The sequence below is a fragment of the Narcine bancroftii genome, chromosome 3 (assembly GCF_036971445.1).
Source record: "Narcine bancroftii isolate sNarBan1 chromosome 3, sNarBan1.hap1, whole genome shotgun sequence".
Taxonomy (NCBI): domain Eukaryota; kingdom Metazoa; phylum Chordata; class Chondrichthyes; order Torpediniformes; family Narcinidae; genus Narcine; species Narcine bancroftii.
The window spans coordinates 40,042,190-40,067,776 of record NC_091471.1 but is presented as its reverse complement, the minus strand read 5'-3'; the positions used below and the strand labels follow the sequence as shown (position 1 = coordinate 40,067,776).

The 25,587-nt window shown below is 41.4% G+C and overlaps 2 protein-coding genes across 10 annotated transcripts in view; one reads left to right on the top strand and one right to left on the bottom strand.

The window, feature by feature from the left end:
• ska1 (spindle and kinetochore associated complex subunit 1) overlaps positions 1-24,666 on the bottom strand; it is a 47,627-nt gene extending 22,961 nt beyond the window's left edge. The window contains exons 1-4 of one of the 6 annotated variants that reach the window (XM_069923898.1): positions 24,448-24,537; positions 23,349-23,476; positions 16,539-16,652; positions 8,964-9,088 (exon numbers count right to left, since the gene is read on the bottom strand). In XM_069923898.1, coding sequence (XP_069779999.1) covers positions 8,964-9,088; positions 16,539-16,620 — 207 coding nt within the window. In that variant the 5' untranslated portion in view covers positions 16,621-16,652; positions 23,349-23,476; positions 24,448-24,537. The other 5 variants (XM_069923899.1, XM_069923895.1, XM_069923896.1 and 2 more) reach the window with 5 other exon arrangements.
• Positions 24,667-24,881: 215 nt separating this feature from the next.
• cfap53 (cilia and flagella associated protein 53) overlaps positions 24,882-25,587 on the top strand; it is a 58,808-nt gene continuing 58,102 nt past the window's right edge. For 2 of the 4 annotated variants that reach the window (XM_069923889.1, XM_069923888.1), the window contains exon 1: positions 24,882-25,003. In XM_069923889.1, the coding sequence (XP_069779990.1) occupies positions 24,932-25,003 (72 nt within the window). In that variant the 5' untranslated portion in view covers positions 24,882-24,931. Of the gene's footprint in view, positions 25,004-25,026; positions 25,123-25,185; positions 25,419-25,587 lie in introns of those variants that run through there. The other 2 variants (XM_069923890.1, XM_069923891.1) reach the window with 2 other exon arrangements.

The window sequence follows — 25,587 nt, the reverse complement described above, 5'->3', positions numbered from 1 at the left end:
CAGGTCAGAGTTGGATGAGGAGTGAACGTCACCAGGAACCGAACCATAAACTATCTCCGCGGACAACGCAGGTATATCCTCCTCGGAAACAGTACGCACTCCTAGTAGAACCCACGTTAATGCATCGATCCAATTGGGCCCAGTGAATTGGGCTTTGAGTGTGAACTTGAGTTGTCGGTGGAAATCTTCCACAAGACCGCTGGACCGGGTGGTGTGCTGTAGTGTGATGCAGTTGTGTGTCACAAAAAGTGCGCAAGGGCAGTCCATAAACGCAGAGGTGAACTGCGCTCTGTGATCTGATGTGTCGGTACACCAAATCTCGAGGTCCAATTGACAATGAATGCTCTGGTGCATGCCTCAGTGTCCCTGGATGGCAATGGGATGGCCTCTGGCCAACACATAAATCGGTCTATGACCGTCAGGATGTATGTCATGTTGTGAGATACTGGCAATAGACTGACCGTATATGTACGTGTTCAAAATGCTGATGTACCGCTGGGAAATGTTGGAGAGGTGCCTTGGTATGCTGCTGAATATTTGAAGTCTGGCAGGGGTGGGGGTTTGCACATCCGGGCCCACTGCGCAACATCTTTCTTTAGTCCATGCCATACATACTTAGTTGTCATGAACTTGACGGTTGCTCTGATGGAGGGATGAGACAAGTTGTGAACTTGGTCAAAAAGACATCACCTCTAAGATGCCGGAACAACTGGTCAAGAGTTGCCCAAGGACATGTCACAAAGTAGAGTTGGGCCACCTAGTTGTGGTACCACCCGCTGTATGTCCAGGTTCATAACAGCAGTACTGTACACCTGAACATCGGGGTTCATGGCCTATGCACTGGCCAAGTCAGGGATATCAACGCCACCCAGGATATGGTACACTGTCGGTCTGGATAGTATGTCAGAGACGAGATTGTTTTCCCCATCCGAGATATGACATATACCCCCTGTGAATTTAGAAATTTATGACAAGTGATGTTGCTGCCTGGCCGACCATGGGTCCAATATTTTGCTGAAGGCAAAAGTGAGCGGCTTATGGTCTGTAAAAGTGATGAGATGGCGATCCCTCAAAACATATCATAAGTGTGAGGCTAGATACAATGCCAACAGTTCTTGATCAAATGTGCCATATTTAATTTCTGATGGCCGCAGGTGGCAGATAAAGAAAGCCAGGAGTTGGCAGACTGTTCAAGAACTGTACCGTATCTGAGGCATCAGTGGTGAGTGCCAGGACCACGCTGGGATTAGGATGCATGAGCATTGCTATGTTGGCCAGAGCATCTTTGGCAGTTGTGAACACAAGCTCTGCCTCTGTGGTCCAAATAACTTCCTTGTGCTTCGTGGGGAGGAACTGAAATAGTGGTTAAAGAATGTCAGAGGCTGCTGGAATGTACTGGTGATATGAACATGCCCAAGAATTTCTGCAGTTCCTTAACTGTGGTAGGCTTTGGAAAGGCACGAACTGCGTCCACTTTGCCGGAAAAGGGAAAGACACTTTCGGCTGTGATCTTGTGCACCAGAAAATTGATGGTTGACTTGCCAAATTGGCATTTGCTAGGGTCAGAATTCATCCAACCTTTGGAACAGGTGGTGATCTTGCTCATTCTGACTGGCAATGAGGATGTCATCCAAGTAGATGTAAGCAAACTATAAATCCCTGCCCAAAGCATCCATAAGCAGCTAGAACATTTGAGCGGCATTCTTCAACCCAAAGGAATTCAAACAGTCCAAAAGGAGTAATAATTGCTGTTTTGGGAATGTCATCCGCATGGACTGGGATTTTATGATATCCCTTAACAAGATCATCTTTGGAGAAAACACAGCAATTGTGCAAATGGGCAGAAAAATCTTATATATGAAGAATAGGTATCTGTCAGGTGTAGTTATATTATTGAGCCTATGATAATTGCCACAGGGTCTCCATCCACCGGTGTTCTTGGGTACCATTTACAATGGCCACAGGGTCTCCATCCACCGGTGTTCTTGGGTACCATTTATAATGGTGATGCCCAAGGACTGTTGGAATGCTGAATGATACCAATTCCTCCGTGGCAGTAAATTTTGCCTTCGCCAGCTGCAGCTTATCTGGAGGAAGACGACAAGCCCTGGCGTAAGTTGGTGGGCCGGAGGTGTCAATGTAATGGGACAAACCATGGGCCGTTTTGGAGATATTGAAATTAAGACAAGCACATCAGGAAATGTGTTGGTGTGCACCCCAAGCTGGGAAATTCGCCTTTTGCTGCATATCAACTGATACGTTTGGAGAGCTACTGGTAGATCATGGGATCTTAAGAAATCTGCACCCAAAATGGGCTGCATGATGGAAGCCAAATCACAATCCCAATGGTAATGTCGCTCCTCCTATCCTAATCACAAAGCATCGCGTGCCTAAGCTGGGAATAGAAATCCCATTTACAGCTTGAAGAGCAAGGTGTTGACGCTTATGTGTCCTCTCAAAATAGGTCGGTAGGAGCAAGCTGACCTCAGCACCTATGTCTATGAGAAACTTGCGTTAACCAGCGGCATCTTGAAGATACAGGTGGCAAGTACTTGTGCCAGCTGCCAAGGCCACTACTGGCAGCTGGCTCTGTAGTTTCCTGACTTTTTGTTGTGATAGCTACATGGGAACATCCATCTACGGGCATTTTACCCTTCCGGGGATGGTTAAAAACACAATTCTCGGCACTCGTCGATACGTTCCTCATTCTTTGTTTGATCCACAGACACAGGTGGCACACAGGGCATGGGAGACGTATCTGCTGTGAATGTTGGCTGTATGTGAGCATTGGCATATGGTAGAGTCTGTCATCCTCCCGGGCCACATTATAGGTACAGCAGAAATCCATGTTAGCTATTGGTATTGAGAGATGACCCAGGAGTTTCGACAGGAATAGTCTCAAAAAGCAAGCAATGAGAATGACCATCCGCTAACGTGAGCATCATCAGATCAGATGGATTTCTGTCGCCTAACCCCTCCATTTTCAAAAGCCGCATGGCATGCTCGTGCCTGGTCAATTCCAGTGTGACAGGAGGAACTGGCAGAACTTGGTGCATTGGTTGTGCAAAATAAATTCATTCACTTTAGCTGCTGTAGCAGCGTCCAACACCCTGACGACATGCCAAAATTTTGGGTCCTTTGCCGTTAAGTCACAAGCACGAAACTGGATTTCAGCCTGATTAAGCCATACCAGAGGTTGGTGGGTCCAAAAAGGAGGCAAGTGAACTCCCACCACATTAACTGCAGCTGTTGCTGAATCCATGATAGCTGGAGATTCAAGCTTCAGCTGAATCTTGCAGTCAGGGTCACCAATTGTAGCGACTACTTTGGTAGAGCTACTAAATCAACACACATACACTGGGTTAGTCAACCAAAGACTGTTTATTTGAGTTTGGCATACTTCCTTTATATCCCTCCCCAGGCCCGGGGCGGGGGGGAAAGAGGGGTGACATCACTATGTGTTTGCCGCCAATCCGTGGGGCTGGCAGGTTTAAAGTAAACATGGTTGGAGCCCCATGCCCTCTAGAAAGAGGCATAGCAATCCAGCATGCAGTTACTCAGCATGCATTACCACGTGTATGTGGTCTATTGCCCAGGTGAGGTCAGAGTGGCCCAGCCCGCAGCTCCCACGCGTTTACTAGTGAGCCACACCGGTGACAGTTCACGATACTGCGATATGCATCCGCTCAACCCGCTACACAGCTGCTACATAGCAATAAAATCAAAACAAATAAACAAAACCAAGAACAAGAATAGCAAGCACCAAATGCTATGCGGAGAGAGTAATCTTTTACAAAATAAAAGGGTCAGGCCAAAACTTCATTCTCAGCAAACAGAAAAATGAACATAGATGTATAATCCAAACAGAATTAATAAAATATCAGAAGATGCTTTGCAAATCCAAATCAAACCTTAATGATTTAAAGGTTTTTTTTTAAAAATATCAAAGGCTCATCTACTGAATCATCTTGGATTTTAGTTAGCAGATGCAGTTATCATTTTGATCTACTACACAAAAAGCAATAGTACTCTATAAATCTACTGCTCAGGGAATAAATCAGAGCAGATCAAGGCTTAGGTTCAATTATTGATCTGTGCACTGCTGGCTGTGTGGTACTGGGGCTGTCATTCCTCTAGGTTGGAAAATTTGAGACAAGGGTGGGTAGGATAGACTCAAATTTTACCACCAACCAGCTCAGCCACATCATTTTTCTCTCCAAAACCTCTGCCAGACTTCAACATTCATCTTAGCATTCAAATGATTCTAACTTCTAGCTTACCTCATTGATAGCCATGCTTCAACAGCCAGACACTAAACTCTAGAATTTCCCACAAGAATTTTTCTCCCATTCTTTCCTTGTGGATATTCCAGAAAATGTCTATTGGCCATCTCCTTTTTTAGATTTCCTCTGAATTATTATTATTTTTTGGAGATGTTTAATTGTAATGAAGATACAATAAGAATCTACAATTTTTTGTTAATAACTGGAGCAGCAACGTCCATGAACTTTGAGACGATGGAATGAAGCTGTTTTAGGGAGGTGGCAACCTATAATGATCACGTAAACATCAAGGAGTACATGAGCTCAGTTACTGGCTACATCATCAAATGCATTGAGGATATGGCACCGAGATCAATTGCTTCACAACCAGGGCTAACCAGAAACCCTGGTTGGATGCAGAGGTCCAAGTATTTCTCAGAACTCAGGAAAGAGGACAAGACAGCACTAAGATCAGCCAGAGCTGAACTCTCCTGTGCAATCCAAAAGACAAAGCATGGACATGCCCAGAGGATCCACAGACAGCTGTGCAACACTAGTGACATGAGATACATGGCAAGGGATCAAGACCATAACAGATCACAAGTCAACCTTGCGAGTTAAAGACGACACCTCCCCTCCATAGATTGAGCATCTTCTATGCACAGTTTAATGAGAACAGGCTGACACCGAAGAAAGCTCTGTGCCCGCCTGATGAATGGGTCCCCTGCATGGCTGCAGCCGAGGGGAGGAGAACCCTACCCAAGGTGAACCCACACAAGGCAGCAGGGCCGGACAACACACCTATTTGATTACTGAAGGATTGTGAAGACCAATTGAGAGACTTTTTATGGACATCAATACCTCGTGCAGACCCACTGTCCCCACAGATTTCAAAACAACCACCATGATCCCAGTAAGTACAAAAAAGCACAACAGTAACAGGCCTCAATGACAATCTGAATCTCAACATTGACAAGGCCAAGGAGATGATTGTGAACTTTAGGAGGACCAGGTACGACCACCCTCCACTACACATCAATAACTCGGTAATGGAGAGTAGCAAGCACCAAGTTTCTAGGATTCTACTTAACAAGAGATCTATCATGGACATAAACCATCTCCTCACTTGTCAGGAAGGAGCCACAGTGACTGCACTTCCTGAGAAAAGTGAAAGGGTAAGGCTACAGTCCTCCATCATGTTAACTTTCTCCAAGCTCTATTGAGAGTTGTCTTGGCCAGCTACATCACAGTATGATGTGGCTGCTGTAGAGAATTGGATGAGAGGACAATCCACAGGATCATAATAGTGGCAGAGAGGATAACTGGGGTCTCACTCTCCACCATTGAAACGATCAAGCAGGATCTTTATCTGAAGAAGGCGTGCAAAAAATCAGTGAGAAGCCCTACCACCCCACACACAGCATCTTTCAGCTACTCTTGTTGGGAAAGAGATGCAGGAGTACCAGACTGAGGAACAGCTTCTTTCCATGGGCAGAGAGAATGCTGAATGACTCACACTGATGATCCGAGAGTCCATTATTTACAAAATAATATTTATTTTTATTTAGTATTATTTGTCTTGCACAAGCATTATTTGTCTGTACATGCGTTATATTTTGAGGATTGGAGAATGTTCTTTCGCCTGGACGTACTTGTGCAATCGGATGATAATAAACTTGAAATGGAAAAAACTTATGATATAACGCCATTTAAAAAAATCCAAACATGACTAGGCACAGCCAACAGTCTTAGAAGATTGCAGATGTTGCGATTGTAGGTCACACAAAAATGCTGGAAAAACTCAGCAAGTCATGCAGTTTACTTCATGTAGCAAAGATAAAGATACATAATCAATGTTTTGGGCCTGAACCCTTTGAAGTTTTAGAAAAGAAAACAAACATTTGGCAAAGCTATTAGCTTTATTAAAGTATGAGGAAATAATGAACAAGTGGAAGACGATGTTCAGTATTGTACCCAGGTTATGAACAACTCATACAAATGGGCTGTTCCCCAATTCGCGCATGTGCATAATTGTGTCCTAATTAGCACATGCATATAAATGCGCACTGTGGCTCCAATTGGCACATGCGTATAAATGCGCACTGTGGCTCCAATTGGCACATGCGTATAAATGCGCACTGTGGCTCCAATTGGCACATGCGTATAAATGCGCACTGTGGCTCCAATTGGCACATGCGTATAAATGCGCACTGTGGCTCCAATTGGCACATGCGTATAAATGCGCACTGTGGCTCCAATTGGCACATGCGTATAAATGCGCACTGTGGCTCCAATTGGCACATGTGTATAAATGCGCACTGTGGCTCCAATTGGCACATGCGTATAAATGCACACTGTGGCTCCAATTGGCACATGCGTATAAATGCACACTGTGGCTCCAATTGGCACATGCGTATAAATGCACACTGTGGCTCCAATTGGCACATGCGTACAAATGCACACTGTGGCTCCAATTGGCACATGCGTACAAATGCACACTGTGGCTCCAATTGGCACATGCGTATAAATGCACACTGTGGCTCCAATTGGCACATGCGTATAAATGCACACTGTGGCTCCAATTGGCACATGCGTATAAATGCACACTGTGGCTCCAATTGGCACATGCGTATAAATGCACACTGTGGCTCCAATTGGCACATGCGTACAAATGCACACTGTGGCTCCAATTGGCACATGCGTACAAATGCACACTGTGGCTCCAATTGGCACATGCATATAAATGCACACTGTGGCTCCAATTGGCACATGCGTATAAATGCGCACTGTGGCTCCAATTGGCACATGCGTATAAATGCGCACTGTGGCTCCAATTGGCACATGCGTATAAATGCACACTGTGGCTCCAATTGGCACATGCGTATAAATGCGCACTGTGGCTCCAATTGGCACATGCGTATAAATGCACACTGTGGCTCCAATTGGCACATGCGTATAAATGCGCACTGTGTCTCCAATTGGCACATGCGTATAAATGCGCACTGTGTCTCCAATTGGCACATGCGTATAAATGCGCACTGTGGCTCCAATTGGCACATGCGTATAAATGCGCACTGTGGCTCCAATTGGCACATGCGTATAAATGCGCACTGTGGCTCCAATTGGCACATGCGTATAAATGCACACTGTGGCTCCAATTGGCACATGCGTATAAATGCACACTGTGGCTCCAATTGGCACATGCGTATAAATGCGCACTGTGGCTCCAATTGGCACATGCATATAATGTTACTCACGAATGCTAAAAACTGTAAGTACCTGTTCCACCTGGCATACAAATTCAGCTTATTCAGGCAATGGAACTCGTTCATAACCTGTGGACTGCCTGAACAATAGGATTTTTGTGCATGAGACAATAAATTGAATACAAATCTTGATCTTTGATTATTTTCAAAAATAATTCTGTGTCACATATGAATGGATTTACTAAGAGATTAAAAGCAACAGCACTAGGTAAAGGACATAAAAGTGGGAATAAAATATATATATTTTTAGACTGGCATCATTCAGGCAAGTGATGATAAATGGCAAGTAATATTTATACCATGCATGTCAAAATATTTCCACAAGAGGACTTTTAACAACCATTGCCTTTTCATTTCTCACCAACTTCTATTGGCCAGAAAATTAATTGGATCAGCCATATAACTTATCAAGTTGCAAGAATCCAGAGTTTGGGGATGATACAACATGATGTTCTCCAAAAGCCTTTCTCAACATCTACCAGGAACACCAGAAGTGAGATCAAATACCAGTCCTCTCAACTTTCTTGGATCAGCACATCTCCAACATTTGATACTCTCAAAAAAGTTCAATATTATCTTGAATAAACATTTGACTGGCACCTCATCTTTCATTTTGATTATTCACTCCCCCAATCATTGATACATTGCAGATGCAGGGTGTTCGAATTAGAAGATGCTTTACAGAAAGTTAAATGTTCAATGTCACCTCAAATCTGTGACCTCTGTCATCTGGAAAGATAACAAGTAACAAATGGAAACAACACCACCTTCTGCATTTCTAAGTTATTTTTTTAAAAATCACAAACACATGTACGATATACAAATGCAATGAAAGTTTTACTGTGGTTTTGCAGTTACATAAAATACATTAACACAAATTAAGATGCTACAAAAGAAAAATAAGGAAAATAAATTATCCAGATTTGGTTAACTCGTATTGCAAAAAGTGTTCCAGAAGTCGAATTGACAAATCTGTTCAATTTTGTTCATCCCTCTTGGTCAAAATCCTGGAGATGCCCATTTTAAAATATGAGAATATCTTCAATGGTTAGATGACTACAATTCGAGTGGAAGCCTCCAAAGGGCAATAACTGTTGACTTTGCCAATCATTGCCTTTCACAAGTTTAGATGAAAAATGACAACCAAAGTTCACATGCACTCTGGAATTCAAGTTTAAATGTAATGATACAGACACAAGGACAAATGCAATGAATATCTTAATTGCTGCAGCACACAAGATTTTTAAAAAATGGTAAGATATATTTACAGTTAGATATAGTACGGAAAATGGTCCAAGCTAGTGCTGCATTGATACATGATATTTAATTTTAAAAAATCTTGAATGTTTGAAATTCTAAAATTTGACACACATTGAATTGACAAAGTTTTAATTTGTGATAAAAACAATTAGTTTTCGCAAATACAAAGCCTTACCTCAAGGGATTTCATTTCAGTTTGTTGTTGCTGTATCTGCCCTTGAAAAGTATCTAAACAATTCTGAATGCTCGGCAACTCCAGTCCAATCTTCTGAAGCACGGTTGTCAGGGAAGGGTCGTTACCTAACAAAAATATTGAAATGCATATACAGTTTAAGATTGAAAGAAGTATGAATAATAAGTGTTTATTGTCATATACACAATACAATGTACAGATGCACCAAAATCCTTACTTGCTGCAGCTGAACAAGTATGAAAGATACATTAAATTACCAATTTGCCAAGACAGGAAAGCATAATTTAAAAAGATAGATATCAGTAAATATTTACAATTGCAGTTAGTACAAGAAAAAGTGACATTTCAATAGTACACCAGATTTTTTTGGTGGTCTCGTTAGGGTTAAGGTCGTACAAGGAGATTCAACAACCTGATATCCGTTGGATAAAAATTGTTCTTGAACCTAGAGATGCAGGACTTTAGACTTTTACATCTTCTGCTCAAAGATAGCAGTAATAGTTGTGACCTGGGTGGTTGAAACTGGCTTCCTTCTAGAAGCAACATCTCACATTGATGTCTTCAGTGGGTGGGAGGTCAGTGCCAGTGATGGATTTAGCTAGGTTTGCCACTTTCTACAGTTTTCAGCATTCTTAAGCTTCCAAATTAGACCGTGATAATAGTCAGATTACTTTCCACAGGACATCTGTAGAAAGGAGTTTCATAAAATTTTCAACAGGAAGTTAAATCTCTGGGGTTGGTGTGTCTTCTTCACAATTGCTCCAAGGTGTTGGCTCCAAGAGAGGACGACCAGAAACTTGAAAAACAAACCCTCTTCACTGCTATCAAATCTCCACAGCCAACAAAAAAATATCAACTTTTTTTTGGAATATTTTATTTTTGATATTTTTTCCCCCAAAAATATACATAATAAAATTTTCAATATCACTATTAAACTTATTCTTACAAACATCAAACAAAAAAGTCCCTCCCTCCCTCCAGACATACAAATCCACAAACCATCAGAATTTAACTTATCTTTTAAATATATAGAATACAATTGGGTAAACCATGTTTAAAAATATATAATAGTTGCATTTATAGTCCTTTTTCTTACTGTATCTGGGCCCCTATGTGGTCCAGGTACAGCTGCCAGATCTTTACAAATGTGTCATATTTATTCTTTAAATTATACGTGGCATATCTGAAACATTTCTTTTGATCTATGTAATTTCTGTGGGGTAAGATAAAATTGTCATAAAAAGCAAATTATACTGAACCAGTCCATATCTTGCATTTATAATTGATGTCATGGTGTCCTTACACCAATCTGACCAGATTCTTTATGAAATCACCTCACTCAAGTCTGAGTCCCTTCTTTCCCTTGACCTCTAACCCCGGTTTTGCACTTCTGCTCTGGGGCGCAGAGTACATTTTTGTTATCTTCTTCTTTGGCTTGGCTTCGCGGACGAAGATTTATGGAGGGGTAAATTTGGGTGTATTCCTCATCCAGGCCATTTAATCCATTTCACTAATTTCAGGTGGGTCAATGCTGGTCTCCATTTTTCTCCTAAGAATGATCTAAGCTGAAGAAGGTCCCATTGGCCACTCCATATGTGTTTTAATTGTTCGAAGGACATAAAAGCTCCTTTTGTGTAGCAATCTTCAATACATCTTATACATTTGTCATACCACAAATTTAATATTCTATTGCCTATATTTATAGGCAATAAAACATTTTTAAACAATGGTGCTTTTATTGATATCTCCATTTTTTTCCTTGTTCATTAATTTCTTGCCATGTTCTGATCATATGTACAAGTATGGGATTATGTCTTTTTTTCCCTAATGATTTGACTCTCCATTTATCAATAAAATCCTTTGCTTTCCCCTCCATTGAGTATATTCCCATCTGAATCCAAAAAGGGAGAGGGTTGTCTTCAATGAAGAAGGCTGCGAGAAATCTAGCCTGTGAAGCTAAGTAGCATTCTATTTATTTATTTTAAAATCCAGCCAACCTGAAGCCCCATGTCAGTTTTTCCAGTGCAATTCTTGGTACCTTATACTATAGGAACTGTCTAATATGGTAGTTAAAGAAGTTTTTAGGTAACAGATTAGGCAACAACTGAAAAAGATACTGCAATCCTGGTATCACTTTCACTTTGACACAATTAACCCTTCCCACGAAGGTAATTGCTAAGTCTCTCCATTTCTGCAGGTCCCTTTCTATGTTCCCAAGAAGGGGAACATAATTTAGTTTATACAGATTTTGTAAGTTATTGACAGTTGCTATTCCAAGATATTTTATTCCATTCATCTTCTATTTAAATTTACTTCCTTTTAGCTCTTTCGTATTCAAAATTTGTTAATGGCATCATCTCGCTATTGTCCATTATTTATTTTATAACCTGTTATTTTATTTCCAGGCTTACATTTGGACACTTTCTTAAACAGTGGAACATGAGCCACCCTCCAATCCTCTGGCACTACCCCCATGACCACTGACATCCTAAATATCTCTGTTAATGGCCCCACTATCTGTACACTAGTCTCCCTGAGTGTCCTTGGGAATACTTTGTCTGGACCTGGAATTTGTCCACCTTTATCTTTTTTAACACTCCCATCACTACCTCCTCGGTTATCCTTATATGATTCAAGACCTCCCCACTATTTTTCTTTACTTCAACTGGTACAATATTTTTTTCCCTAGTGAATACTGGGGAAAAGAAATCATTTAAAATTTCCCCATCTCCTCTGACTTTTCACATAGCCTACCCTCCCTATCTACAAGGGGTCCAATTCTATCCCTCACTAATCTTTTACTTTTAATGTATCTATAGAAACCCTTTGAATTTATTCTTACTCTGCCTGCCAAAGCCTCTTCGTGCCTCTTTTTGGCCTTTCTAATTTCTTTCTTAAGATTTTTTCTACACTCCTTGTAGTCCTCTTTCAATTTCTCAACACCCTGCTCTTTATACCTCTTGTACACCTCCCTCTTTCTCCTTACTAAATTTCTAATATTCCTCGAAAACCAAGGCTCCCTATGACTTCCAGCCTTTCCTTTGATCCTCACTGGGACATATCTACTCTGGACTCTCAAAATTTCTTCTTTGAATATTCTCCATTTTTCATTTACATCCTTTCCTGAAAAAAATCATGTCCCACTCAATACTCCCCAAATCCATTCTTATTCCTTCAAAATTTGCTTTTCTCCAATCCAGAACCTCAACTTTAGGCCCTTCTTTGCTCTTCCCTAAAACTAATAGAGTTGTGATCACTAGACTCAATTTGTTCTCCAACATTAACCTCAGACACCTGACCTATCACATTCCCTAACAGGGAATGGTTCCTCTACTTATTAAGAAAACTATCTTGTACACATTTGACAAACTCTAGCCCATCCAGCCCTCTTACTGTATGGGTATCCCAATCAATGTGAGAGAAGTTAAAATCTCCTATGATCACTATCTTATGTTTATTACACATATATGCTTCCAATTTTCTTGGCCCATTTGGTGGTCTATAATACTATAATACAATCCTATTAGTACCCTCATGCCTCCTCCACCCCTCAAGTCCACCCAAACAGCCTCACTGGACGATCCCTCCAAACCATCCTGCCACCTCACGGCAGTAATGTCCTCCTTAACAAGCAGAGCAATTCCTCCCCCTTTTTTACCCCCTGTTCTATCACATCTAAAACATTTGTATTCTGGAATATTTAGTTGCCAGTCCTGTCCCTCCTGTAACCAGGTCTCACTAATTGCCACAACATCATGATTCTAAGTGCCAATCCATGCTCTAAGCTCATCTACCTTATTCACTATGTTTCTTGCATTAAAGTACATGCATTTCAGAGAATGACCCTCACATATATTCCCTATTCTACCTTTTACCTTAATCTCCATCCTTCGTTATCTTTATCATTCTTAACTAAGTGGCCATGCACCCTAGACACTGCTCGCAAACTCTGCTCCCCACCCCCCTGCCAAACTAGTTTAAACCCTCCCCCACAGCTCTAGCAAATCTGCTTGCCAGGATATTGGTCCCCCTCCATTCAAGTGGAGTCCGTCCCTTTTGTACAGGTCCGACTTTCCCCAGAAGAGATCCCAATGATCCAAAAAATGTTATCCCCTGTCCCAGCTCTTTAGCCACGCATTCATCCTCCACATCCTCCTATTACTACCCTCTCTAGCGCGTGGCACCAGCAGCAATCCAGAGATTACTACCTTAAAGGTCCTGTTTTTTAACTTCCTGCCTAATTCTATGTATTCCTGTTTCAGGACCTCATCCCCACTTCTAAGTCATTGGTCCCCACATGGACCACGACTTCTGGCTGCTCACCTTCCCCTTGCAGAATTCTGTGAACTCGATCAGAGACATCCCTGACCCTAGCACCAGGGAGGCAACAGACCAACCTGGATCCCCAATCTCGTCCAACAAACCTCCTATTTGTCCCGCTGACAAGTGAGTCCCCAACCGCAATTACCCTGTTCTCACCCCTCCTTCCCTTTCGAGCCTCAGGGGCAGCCCCTGTGCCAGAGACCTGACCCCCACGTCTCGTCCCTGATAGGCTGCTTCCCCCAGCAGTATCCAATGCCAAATACATATTGCTGAGGGGCACTTCCACAGGGGTACTCTGCACTGGCACTCTCCCTCCTTTCCTTACAGTCACCCAATTCCCTGACTCCTGCCTTCTAGGGGTGACTGTCACCCTGTAACTCCTCTCTATCACTGCCTCTGCTTCCCTTATGATCCTCAGTTCATCCAATTGCAACTCAAGCTCCCTAACATGGTCGCTCATGAGTTGCAATTGGATGCACCTTTTGCAGGTGTAGTCGTCAGGACAGCTGTGCTGTCTCTGACTTCCCACATCCCACAATTGGAGTGTTTGACTACCCGAGCTAACTCCATTTCCTCCTTTCTCAATGTATATAGGGTATTTAAAAAGAAAAACTAAACAAATAGTACTAAAAGACTAACCAAAAAGGACACCTTACTACACAGGGAGCTCCTTCTTAGCCCCTGCTCACCGAAGTCCCTCGAGCCAAAGTCCCAAGTCTTTGCAGTCAGCATGGTTTTGTCAGGGGTAGATCATGCTTATTTTATTTCAAAATATTTCTATCTGTCTCTTTATAAATTTGCAGAAGTCTGTTCTTTTAAGTAGCATGGTAATAAGATTGTCTTGCTTTTCCATTATTGCATTATTTGGTGGTGAGTTGTCTGGTAAAAGCCTCGCTAGGTATTCTTTTTCAGCAATCTACTTTTTAAAACAGTAAAAATAAGTCAATCCTTGTATGTGAATCATGCAACCTTGAGCAAAAGGTGTACTCTCTCTCTCTTTGGGTTTGAATTGCCTCCGTATAATCGACAAGATTTAGAACCTTCATATAGGAAATTGTGGTTTTCACTGCTTTCGCCCACAATACTGTTCTTGCAGATTTATCTACTATTGGGTCAAAGCAAAAATAAAATCTCCTCCAACCAATAATTTTGTCTTCCCTCTGTTGTTTTTAAAGAAGATATCCTTAATAAAGTCTTCATCTTTATATTTTGAAGCATAAATTTTCAAAATGTCTATGCTTCTCCATGCGTTTTACAATGTGCCATTACATACCTTCTGGCTTGATCAATCGATATGTCTTCTATTAACACTGGTGTATTTTTAATTAGTATCGCTACCCCTTTTGCCTTTGATCGAAAGGAAGATGATATAATTTGACCCACCCATCCTCTTTTTAATTTATCATATTCCAATTTGGTAAGATGTGTTTCCTGCAAAAAGATTAGATCCACTTTTAAATTCTTTTGGTATACCAAGACCCTTTTCCTCTTCACCAGACTGTTTATCCCATTAATATTAAGGCTAATAAATGTGTTTTATCCATACCCTTTTTCAAATATAGTAAAACAAAAAAATATTTCCAATTAAAAAAAAATTACATTTATATCCCTGTTAAGAAACATACAGATCCTTACCTTCAACAGTGACGTTAACAATAGAACCCAGAGGCTGGCGAATAAAGCCCGCAAAATCTTTCAAAGAAGAACCACCCCTCCCTTTAGCACCATCCTTTAAAACCACCCCTCTCCCAGCACCACTTTCCCCCTTAAATTGGAGTACCCAGCCTACTACTTTCTTCACCACTTTCTTTCCAGAGCTCTCCATGTAAATTACAATGATGTTTCTTTTAGCAGTAAAAACAGGATGGTTCTGTACTACTAAATATAAAATGTCTTTCAGTTAGTCCTGTTTTAAAATGATCTTTTCAGTCTTCTCATTTGGTGACTTTAATCTTTTCATAACTTTCTTAAAAATTCTTCCATTTCTTTGTTCTTGAAAACATGTCAATTTTATCTTCTGAGACATCCACCCTCAATGTCATTAGATAAGTAATTGAATATTTAAGTTTTTAAGATTGCAGTGGTCTCTTTACTTCATTATATTTCTTTCTTTGAGCAAGGCAGGGCTAAAGTCCTTTTACATTGTCCAGCACTGATTGGCCATTGTTATTTTTTGAATATTCATATGTTGCTCCCAAGATCTCATCCCTCTCCTGGTAACTTAAAAATCTTACCAGTGCTGGTCGTAATTGCTGTTCACAGGTTCTTCTGGGTGCAACGAGCTCCTTCAATTTACAACTTTGCATTTAACTTATTTTGTCCCAGCATTTGTGGGATCCATGTTTCAAAGAAGCTCACTGGGTCTTTCCCCTTGATTCCTTCTCAGTCCAATGATTCTTACATTGTTAAGTCTGCTGAAATTTTCCATATAATTGATCGTTTCCATCAAACCTTTTGTTTGTGTCCCATGTTTTTGCTTTTTCTTCTAGAGCCTTTAGCTTGTCTTTTGCTTTGTCCAACTCAGCTTCCACCTGAGTTATTTGTTCCGTTAAATCTTACACAATTTAATTTCCAATATGTCTCTCATTGCTGATTCAACACTTGTGAAACAAGTGCACTAAGTTTCCATCTTGTTCAGGATGGTGGCTATATCTTGGGCCGCCCCCCCGACCCCTTCTGCTGGGTTTAGCTGGTCCCAAGGCCCCTCCTGAGCTGCTCCTCATCAGGCTTTCATTTAATGTTCCTGGCTGAGCTGTTGCTTCTTCAGCTTTTGTTTTTGGTTACCTTGGTCGTTTAGCACTAGTTTTACCCATTTTTGATGGATATTAAACGTAGCTTTCAACCATCTTTTGAATACTTTTTATGGCAGGCTCTTTCAAAGCACATCTGCTCAGGTCCTTAGCAAAATCAACTTTATTCACAAAAGACAAAGTTAAAAACAGAACATGACAGAGTAAGAAAGAATGGTGGTCAATATGAAAAAGGAACTCCGATCATAAACTGAAACCACATCTCATTCAGAAGTGTTGGTAATTCACTCAGGTCAATAAGTTGCTTATACAAAATATGTGATCTTTATGGCTAATTTTTCTTTTCCAGATGCAGATTTACCTGCAGCAATTTTTACTGAAGCCAAAAGCCCTCCCCAAAGCAACCTGTGATAAGTTTAAAGTTTTCAAGTTTTATTGAAATGAATGAGTACTGAAAAGCACTAAATAGATTCATTTGTCTTACCCATGCTCTTCAGCTGCAGTGACCTTTTAATGGAAGATATCTTATTGTTCAGGTGAAGTGATACATCTTCCAATGATGTCATCTTTGTAAAATCAGCATGAAATCCAAGGTAATCTAACAATATTAAAAGGAGTGTATAATATACATCAGAACATTGAACAGCCTTCATACAAGCCTTTAACTCATTTCAGGTTTTTTTTTCATGAAATTTGGGCATTACCGATGAGGGTATTAAATATTGCATAACCCCAAATGCCCATACACGAGTGGCTGTCAGATCCTTTCAGAGGGTCTAAAGAATCAACAACATTGGAGTGGATCCGGAGCCACATACAAGCCAGACTAAATTTTCCCAGGGCGGGAATAGATTTGCTATTCCTGCCCTAGGGAATAAATGCACCAGCTGTCCACTTTATCATTGCCTCTCAGCATCTTGTAGACCTCTATTAAGTCTCCTATCATCCTTCTTCACTCTAAAGAGAAAAGACCCAGCTCTGCTGACCTCGTCTCAGAAGACTCATTTTCCAATCCAGGCAGAATCCTGGTAAATGTCCTCTGCACCCTCTCCATAGCTTTGCCACATCCTCTCCATGACAACAGCCTGTGAGAGATTTGAAGCACAATGGCCTTGTACCAACTGTGAGATTTCTACATTTAATGCAAAAGTCCACAAGTTATTTACAGGTTAGTCTTTAATAGCGTCTTCATTGTTCAACAATGAAGACCCCAACAATGAAGACGCTGTTTACATCCGGTACCGCACGGATGGCAGTCTCTTCAATCTGAGGCGCCTGCAAGCTCACACCAAGACACTAGAAAAACTTGTCCGTGAACTACTCTTTGCAGACGATGCCGCTTTAGTTGCCCATTCAGAGCCAGCTCTTCAGCGCTTGACGTCCTGCTTTGCGGAAACTGCCAAAATGTTTGGCCTGGAAGTCAGCCTGAAGAAAACTGAGGTCCTCCATCAGCCAGCTCCCCACCATGACTACCAGCCCCCCCACATCTCCATCGGGCACACAAAACTCAAAACGGTCAACCAGTTTACCTATCTCGGCTGCACCATTTCATCAGATGCAAGGATCGACAATGAGATAGACAACAGACTCGCCAAGGCAAATAGCGCCTTTGGAAGACTACACAAAAGAGTCTGGAAAAACAACCAACTGAAAAACCTCACAAAGATAAGCGTATACAGAGCCGTTGTCATACCCACACTCCTGTTCGGCTCCGAATCATGGGTCCTCTACCGGCACCACCTACGGCTCCTAGAACGCTTCCACCAGCGTTGTCTCCGCTCCATCCTCAACATCCATTGGAGCGCTTACATCCCTAACGTCGAAGTACTCGAGATGGCAGAGGTCGACAGCATCGAGTCCACGCTGCAGAAGATCCAGCTGCGCTGGATGGGTCACGTCTCCAGAATGGAGGACCATCGCCTTCCCAAGATCGTGTTATATGGCGAGCTCTCCACTGGCCACCGTGACAGAGGTGCACCAAAGAAAAGGTACAAGGACTGCCTAAAGAAATTTCTTGGTGCCTGCCACATTGACCACCGCCAGTGGGCTGATAACGCCTCAAACCGTGCATCTTGGCGCCTCACAGTTTGGCGGGCAGCAACCTCCTTTGAAGAAGACCGCAGAGCCCACCTCACTGACAAAAGGCAAAGGAGGAAAAACCCAACACCCAACCCCAACCAACCAATTTTCCCCTGCAACCGCTGCAATCGTGTCTGCCTGTCCCGCATCGGACTTGTCAGCCACAAACGAGCCTGCAGCTGACGTGGACTTTTTACCCCCTCCATAAATCTTCGTCCGCGAAGCCAAGCCAAAGAAAAGAAAAGAAAAAGTCTTTAATAGCCAGAGGCAGTATAAATGAAGATGTGCAGGTGGAGGTCTAATTTACTGTTCCATTCCCTGCATGTCTTCTCTTGCGTTTGGAAATGATCCTGGATGACATTGAACCAGTGGATTCTTAAAATTATATTCTTTGATGAAATACTAGTCTGATGGAAACAATTTTTCCAGTGTTTTAGCACCACTGTCATTTGTCTTGCAGAAAGATAGCACGTCTATTAGCCTAAAAACCTATTATTTCAAATAAGAAACACAGTGACGAAGTGATCAAAAGATTATCCAGAAATTTGCACAGTTGACCCAGAAGCATTTTGAATTTTGTCATCACACCTGGTGAATGAGTTCATTTAAGTTTGGGAAGCTAATACAGCATCAGGAATGATGACAAAAGATGCCAACAGTGGCTGTTGCTTTAGATGCAGAAAAAGCTTTTGACTGGGTAGAATGGAATTATTTATTCAAAGTATTACAGAGGTTCAACCTACCAGAAAAATATATTAATTGGATTAAAGCATTATATAATGGACCACTGGCAAAGGTGACAGTAAATGGAAATGTATTGAACCAATTTAAATTAAGTAGGTCAACTAGGTAGGGATGTCCACTATCTCCCTCACTGTTCGCTTTAGCAATAAAACCAAAAGTGAAGCGATGCCAAAGAATAATGCGGATTACACAGAGTTTAAAAAAGAATCACCATTTAAATGGCAAACACAAGCAATCCGATACCTAGGTATTAGATTAGATAATAATTTAAGCCACCTATACAAATTAAATAATCAGCCATTAATGAAGAAATTACAGGATGATTTAGAACATTGGAAAGAATTGCCACTAACATTGATAGGGAGGGTAAATTGCATTAAAATGAATGTCTTCTCAAGGATACAATATTGATTTCAATCTTTACCAATTCACTTAACAGAGAAATTCTTCAATGAACTAAAGAGGAAATAAGGAAATTTTTATGGAAGGGGGGGAAACCAAGGATAGCATTAGATAAATTAACAGAGTGGCACAAACAAGGTGGTTTGCAGTTACCAAACTTTAAAAATTATTATAGAACAGCACAATTAAGATATCTATCAGATTTTTATCACACAAGAGAAAAATCAGATTGGACCAAGATAGAGCTAGATAAAATAGGGGAGAAGGTACCAGAACATATGCTTTGTAAGTGGGATGAAAAGCTGGTGCAATATAAAAGCTCACCAGTACTGCATCATTTACTCAATATATGGAAGAAGATTCACTTAGAAAGGAAAAAAACAAGTTACCAACTACCAAAATTATTATTGATGCAAAATCAGCTAATCCCTTTTACAATAGATAACCTTTCCTTTAGAGAATGGGAGAGAAAAGGAATTAAAAGAATAGAAAATTGCTTTTTTGGAAATAATTTATTATCATTTGAAAAATTGAAGTACAAATATGGAATAACTCAATGTTTGCATACCATCAACAGAAAGCCTACTTAAAGGATAAATTGGGAAACAGACTGAGATTACCAGAAGGAATCAGCTTTGAATATGTGATTACAGAAACGATGGTAATAAAAAGATTTATAACGAACATATACATCAAGCTGCAAGAGAAGGAAAAAGATTTAAACAAACAAAAGTGGGAAAAAGATTTAAACATAAAGATAAAAACTGAAACATGGGAAAAGTTATGCTCTGGAACTATGAAGAATATAATAAACACAAGGTTACGCATGATACAGTATAATTGTTACACGGGTTATAGATCACACCCCAAAAGTAAAAAAAAAATGGGATCCAACATCATCAGATAGACGTTTTCACTGTAAGAAGGAAATGGGAACAACAGTACATGCAATTTGGGCATGTGAGCAAGTGAAAAAGTTTTGGGAAGATCTAAATCAGATATTAAATAAAATCACAAAAAGCAACATACCAAAAAATCTAGAGATCTTTCTTCTAAGTAATACAAGTAGTAAAGAATTAGGCCTCAAACTGGATGAAGCGCAAAAAAGATTTATTATGATAGCCTTAGCTGTAGCAAAAAAATGTATAATGTCAACTTGGAAATCAAAAGAGAGCCTAAGAGTACAGCAATGGAATATGGAAATGAATAAATGTATTCCATTGAAAAAAATAACATAATTAAAAAAATAAAGTCACATTATTTGAACAAATTTGGGAACTGTACATGGAACATAACAGAGAGTGCTTGCCTTGGACCTCCACCCCCTAAAATGATAAGATAGACAAAATGACTTGATCCAGTGTGTAAAAGTAGTGACACAATTTTACTGTTTATTTTCATTATGTGACGACATTGTTTAATGGCTTTATTGTATTGTATATGTTGAACGTTTAATGGGTTTGGAGGGGGTGAGAAGGTAGGGGGAAAAAAGGGGAGAAAATGCCACTGTGTATACTTAAGAGGGAAATGTTTGTATGTATTTTGATTGATATGGTTTACGGTATGAAAAATAAAAAAAATTTAAAAAAAAGGAATGATGACCATGAAGTTATTGTGTCTTTGTAAAACCATGTCAGATTACTGATATCATTTGGTACAGGAATCGCAAATACCAGGGGACATCTCTACAAACTGAAGGAAGGAAAGTTGAAGGGAGACATCACCGGCAAGATTAAAAAAAAAAATCTATTTATTTATTTTACACAAAGAGCTCCGTGTGTCTCGAATGCTGAAATGGAGGCTGAAACATTAGAAGCAGTTAAGAGAATCTTAGACAGGCACATGAATGAAAGAAAAATAAGAGGGTTATGAGGTAGGAAAGGTTTTGTTTTTTTTCTAGTAGGAATATATAGGTCAGCACAGATTGAGGGCCAAAGGGTGTGTACTTTTGCTGTAACGTTTTATGTTACCCAAACACTGTACTGAGTTTTGACCTGCTAAGCTAAAGGATGATTTAGGAACATTGGAGGCTGTTCAAAGGAGATTTATCAGGCTAATTCCTGGGAGAAGGTAGCCATATAAAGAAACTAGAGGGTTTTGGTCTGCATTTGATGGAGTTCAGATAGTGGTAACCTTATTCAAGAGTTTAAGGGGCTTGACAGTGGAGATTTTGAGATGATTCCATCAACACAAGTGTCATAAAGAATGGATCCTCGTTACAAGAGCTAATCATTTGAACTGAGGGTTGCAAATCTTTGCCACAGGAGGAAAGTGGAGGCCAGATAAACAGATGCATTTCATGTGAACACATAAATAAAGAATAAGGTTTAAGTACAGAAGAGATGAGGACAACATATTAATGGGAGGGTACCTTGAGCAGCCTCAGCACTCATGCCTCTTTCTAGTTTTTTTTTTATTTAAAAAAAACATCAACTTTCAGTGATTCATGTACTATGATACCCATGCTCTTCTGAACATCATCTTCTACACTTTTAAATTGTAGTCTGCCTTTTATATTCAAGTTTACTATGTTTGAGAGACATTTCAATGGGCACTTAAATAGCCACGACAGACTACATTTTAAATCATGAAAGCGTGGAAGATGTTGATATTCAAAAGGACAGTCTTAATGCAGAAAAAATGAATTAGTGCAAGTGGATTGTAGATCAGCATGAATGTAATGGGCCAAAGAGTCAATTTCTGTTGTACAATTCTATGATTTACTAATTTTTTTTTTTTAAAAAAAGCTACCATTATTTTTTTCCCCGACAAAATATTCTATCTGCTTTGTCCACTAACCTAAACAGTCTTTCTTTGAAGGCCTTCAGCTTTGTTTCAAGTTCGTACATACTGAACTTGATCCTTCAAAAACATTCTGAGATGTTACATGATAAAAATGCTTAACATCTTTCAAAAAGAAAAAGTTTAGCATCTTTGATGAACTTTAAATTCAGTTTTTAATGAAAGCCTTTCAGTTTTAACTAGCAATTTAAAAAAAATACTCCATTTGCTTCTATTGAAGATGTTATTAGTGTTTGTTTTGAAAGTTTTGCAGAATGGTTCCAATCATCTGAGAATTTCAGCAATTCCAGTCAAGCCAGAAAACATGTCGTAAAGCATTTATTCATGCTCACACCAGTGTCACTATACTTTGTTGTCCAAGTAATATTATTATGGCACAGAGGACAATTTCAAAACAGTTCTGAGGATTGTTCTCACTGTGTCCATGAATTCCTACTTTCCCCCAATTCCCTCAACATCCCCCCCCCATGCCAAGTGGTTGACATCACTGTAGGAAATGGGTATCATGGTACATGAATCACTGAAATGATGCAATTCAAAACAAATACATCATCACAGACCCATCCCTTCTAAGAAGGAAGGAATGAATATTAAACAAGAAAAAGTATACACTTCATCACAGACCCATCCCTTCTAACAAGGAAGGAATGGACATTAAACAAGAAAATGTATACACTTCATCACAGACTCATCCCTTCTAACAAGGAAGGAATGGACATTAAACAAGAAAATGTATACACTTCATCACAGACTCATCCCTTCTAACAAGGAAGGAATGGACATTAAACAAGAAAATGTATACACTTCATCACAGACTCATCCCTTCTAACAAGGAAGGAATGGACATTAAACAAGAAAATGTATACACTTCATCACAGACCCATCCCTTCTCACAAGGAAGGAATGGACATTAAACAGAAAATGTATACGCTTCATCACAGACCCATCCCTTCCAACGAGGGAGGAATGGACAATAAACAAGAAAATGTATACACTTCATCACAGACCCATCCCTTCTAACGAGGGAGGAATGGACATTAAACAAGAAAATGTATAGATGCTGGGGCCTAGAGCAAAACAGAAAAATGCTGTAGAAACTCAGCAGATCACGCAGCATCCATAGGAATCCCCAAAAAAGGGGTAACTCACGTTTCAGACCTGGGGCCTTCGGCCAAGGATGCTGCGTGACCCGAGTTTCTCCAGCACATTGGTGTATTCTAGGCATGGATAGTACACAACTGAATCAAAACTGCAAGAACATGCTCACCTCACGTAAAAAGTGGACATCTAAAGAATTTCAAGTTTGGTAAATCCTATATCCTACATCAAACCATGGAATCCCCCGAATAGACAGGGATCTCAAACGTTTCTTATTTTTATGGTGTTTTATTACTTCTACGTCAAAGGACAAGAAAAGGACAGTGAAGGGGAGGAAACATTAATTTCACACAATGTCTAGAACGGCGCCAACTCGAGCGGCTAATAGAATAAAAAGGGGCGGTTCACGTTTCCCCTCCACGACCTGAAAGCATTTGACAAAAGCAACCTGCGATCAATGTTGCAGATCCACAATCCCGTCGGAAAATGCGGAGATACAGAAATGAAGGCAGCAGCCCCTCGTCTCGTCTAGGCGGAAGCCCCTCGTCTCGTCTAGGCGGAAACCCTCCCTCTCTCTCCCCCCCTCCCCCCCCCCTCCCCCCCCTCCCTCCCCCCCTCTCCCTCCCCCCCTCTCCCTCCCCCCCTCTCCTCTCTCCCTCCCTTCTCTCTTCTCTCCCTCCCTCCCTCTCTTCTCTCCCTCCCTCCCTCTCTTCTCTCCCTCCCTCCTCTCTTCTCTCCCTCCCTCCCTCTCTTCTCTCCCTCCCTCCCTCTCTTCTCTCCCTCCCTCCCCTCTCTTCTCTCCCTCCTCCCTCTCTTCTCTCCTCCCTCCCTCTCTTCTCTCCCTCCCTCCCTCTCTTCTCTCCCTCCCTCCCTCTCTCCCTCCCTCCTCCCTCCTCTTCCCTCCCTCCCTCCCTCTCTTCCCTCCCTCCCTCCCCTCTCTTCCCTCCCTCCCACCCTCTCTTCCCTCCCTCCCACCCTTCTCTTCCCTCCCTCCCTCCCTCTCTTCCCTCCCTCCCTCTCTTCTCTCCCTCCCTCTCTCTCTCTTCTCTCCCTCTCTCTCTCTCTTCTCTACCTCTCTCTCTCTTCTCTCCCTCCCTCTCTCTCTCTTCTCTCCCTCCCTCTCTCTCTCTTCTCTCCCTCCCTCTCTCTCTCTTCTCTCCCTCCCTCTCTCTCTCTTCTCCCCTCCCTCTCTCTCTCTTCTCTCCCTCCCTCTCTCTCCCTCTCTCCCTCCGGGCACGAAGCTGGACCACGGGAAGGGCAGGCCCGACCTCTGCTCGGCAAAGCCTCAACGCGGACCTGTCCGCATAACTTTCAGTACTATAACGCCTTGCCATCTTGGCGCACAAGCGACCATCAGTCAGTCACCTGCTGTTTCAAAGGATGACGCCGCCTCTGGTTTGAAAGTCACACTTCCCGCCAATCCAAGGAACTCTCGCGAGATCGCGTGAAACTCGATCATTGGTTCGCGTGTTACCATAGAAACCAAGTAGGGTTTCTCTCTTTTTTAAAAATTCATTCAGTCCAAATTAAATGTGGGATAAACGTGATCTTATCCCTGTGTTGAATGTTTATTGATTTGAAAGCAGTGAGGTTGCCCACGGGGCGGCCGCGTCTTCTCGGAAACGCCCCGTTTCCGGTTCCGGTTGTGCGGCTGGTTGCCACGGTGACGGCGGAAAGTTTGGTTGTTGCCCTTCTCCGCACAACGAATTGATTCAAAACGAAATCAAGGCGTTGCCCCACACGTTACCGGAGATGGCGACTCATGGTCGGCGGCGCCCTCATTGCGGGGCGGCCCTGGGCCCCATTCCATGCTCCTTGGCTGCGGTGAGTAGGAGACCCCATGAATGGGCAGTGACGGAGAAGACAAACTCAGGCATGCAATGTAAATGAATGTGGAGCAGAAACAACGCAGAGGCCAAACGGTTGCAGTCGCTGTTCCTGAGGTTGTGCATTTGTTGCTGAGTTTGATGTATTTAATAATAATTAATTGGCGTTCTCAGTCCCACCCGATGTAATGGGGAGCAACATATTGCTGAAGTTAAAAATTCTTTAAAATTATTTTATTACATGTATTAATGAGAGCGAAGTTGAAGAATCTCTCTTGAGGAGAAACACAAAGACTGCAGACACTGGAACCTTGAGCAAATTGCTGGAGGAATTCAGTCGGAACGTTGGCTGACAATTTCTCCACATGAAAGCTGACCTGCTGAGTTCTTCCAGCGGCTGAAGAGTTCCCAAGGTGTGCCCATCGAATTCTGAGCTTGATATGAACCTATGAACGTAGTAACTGTGATGGATTACATCGCATTTTGTATTATATGTGGACGTATTTTTGAAGGAGGTGGATTGTGGGGAAGTAGTGTAGGTCACAAACAAACACAAACCACTTTCACCAAACTGAGCTCATT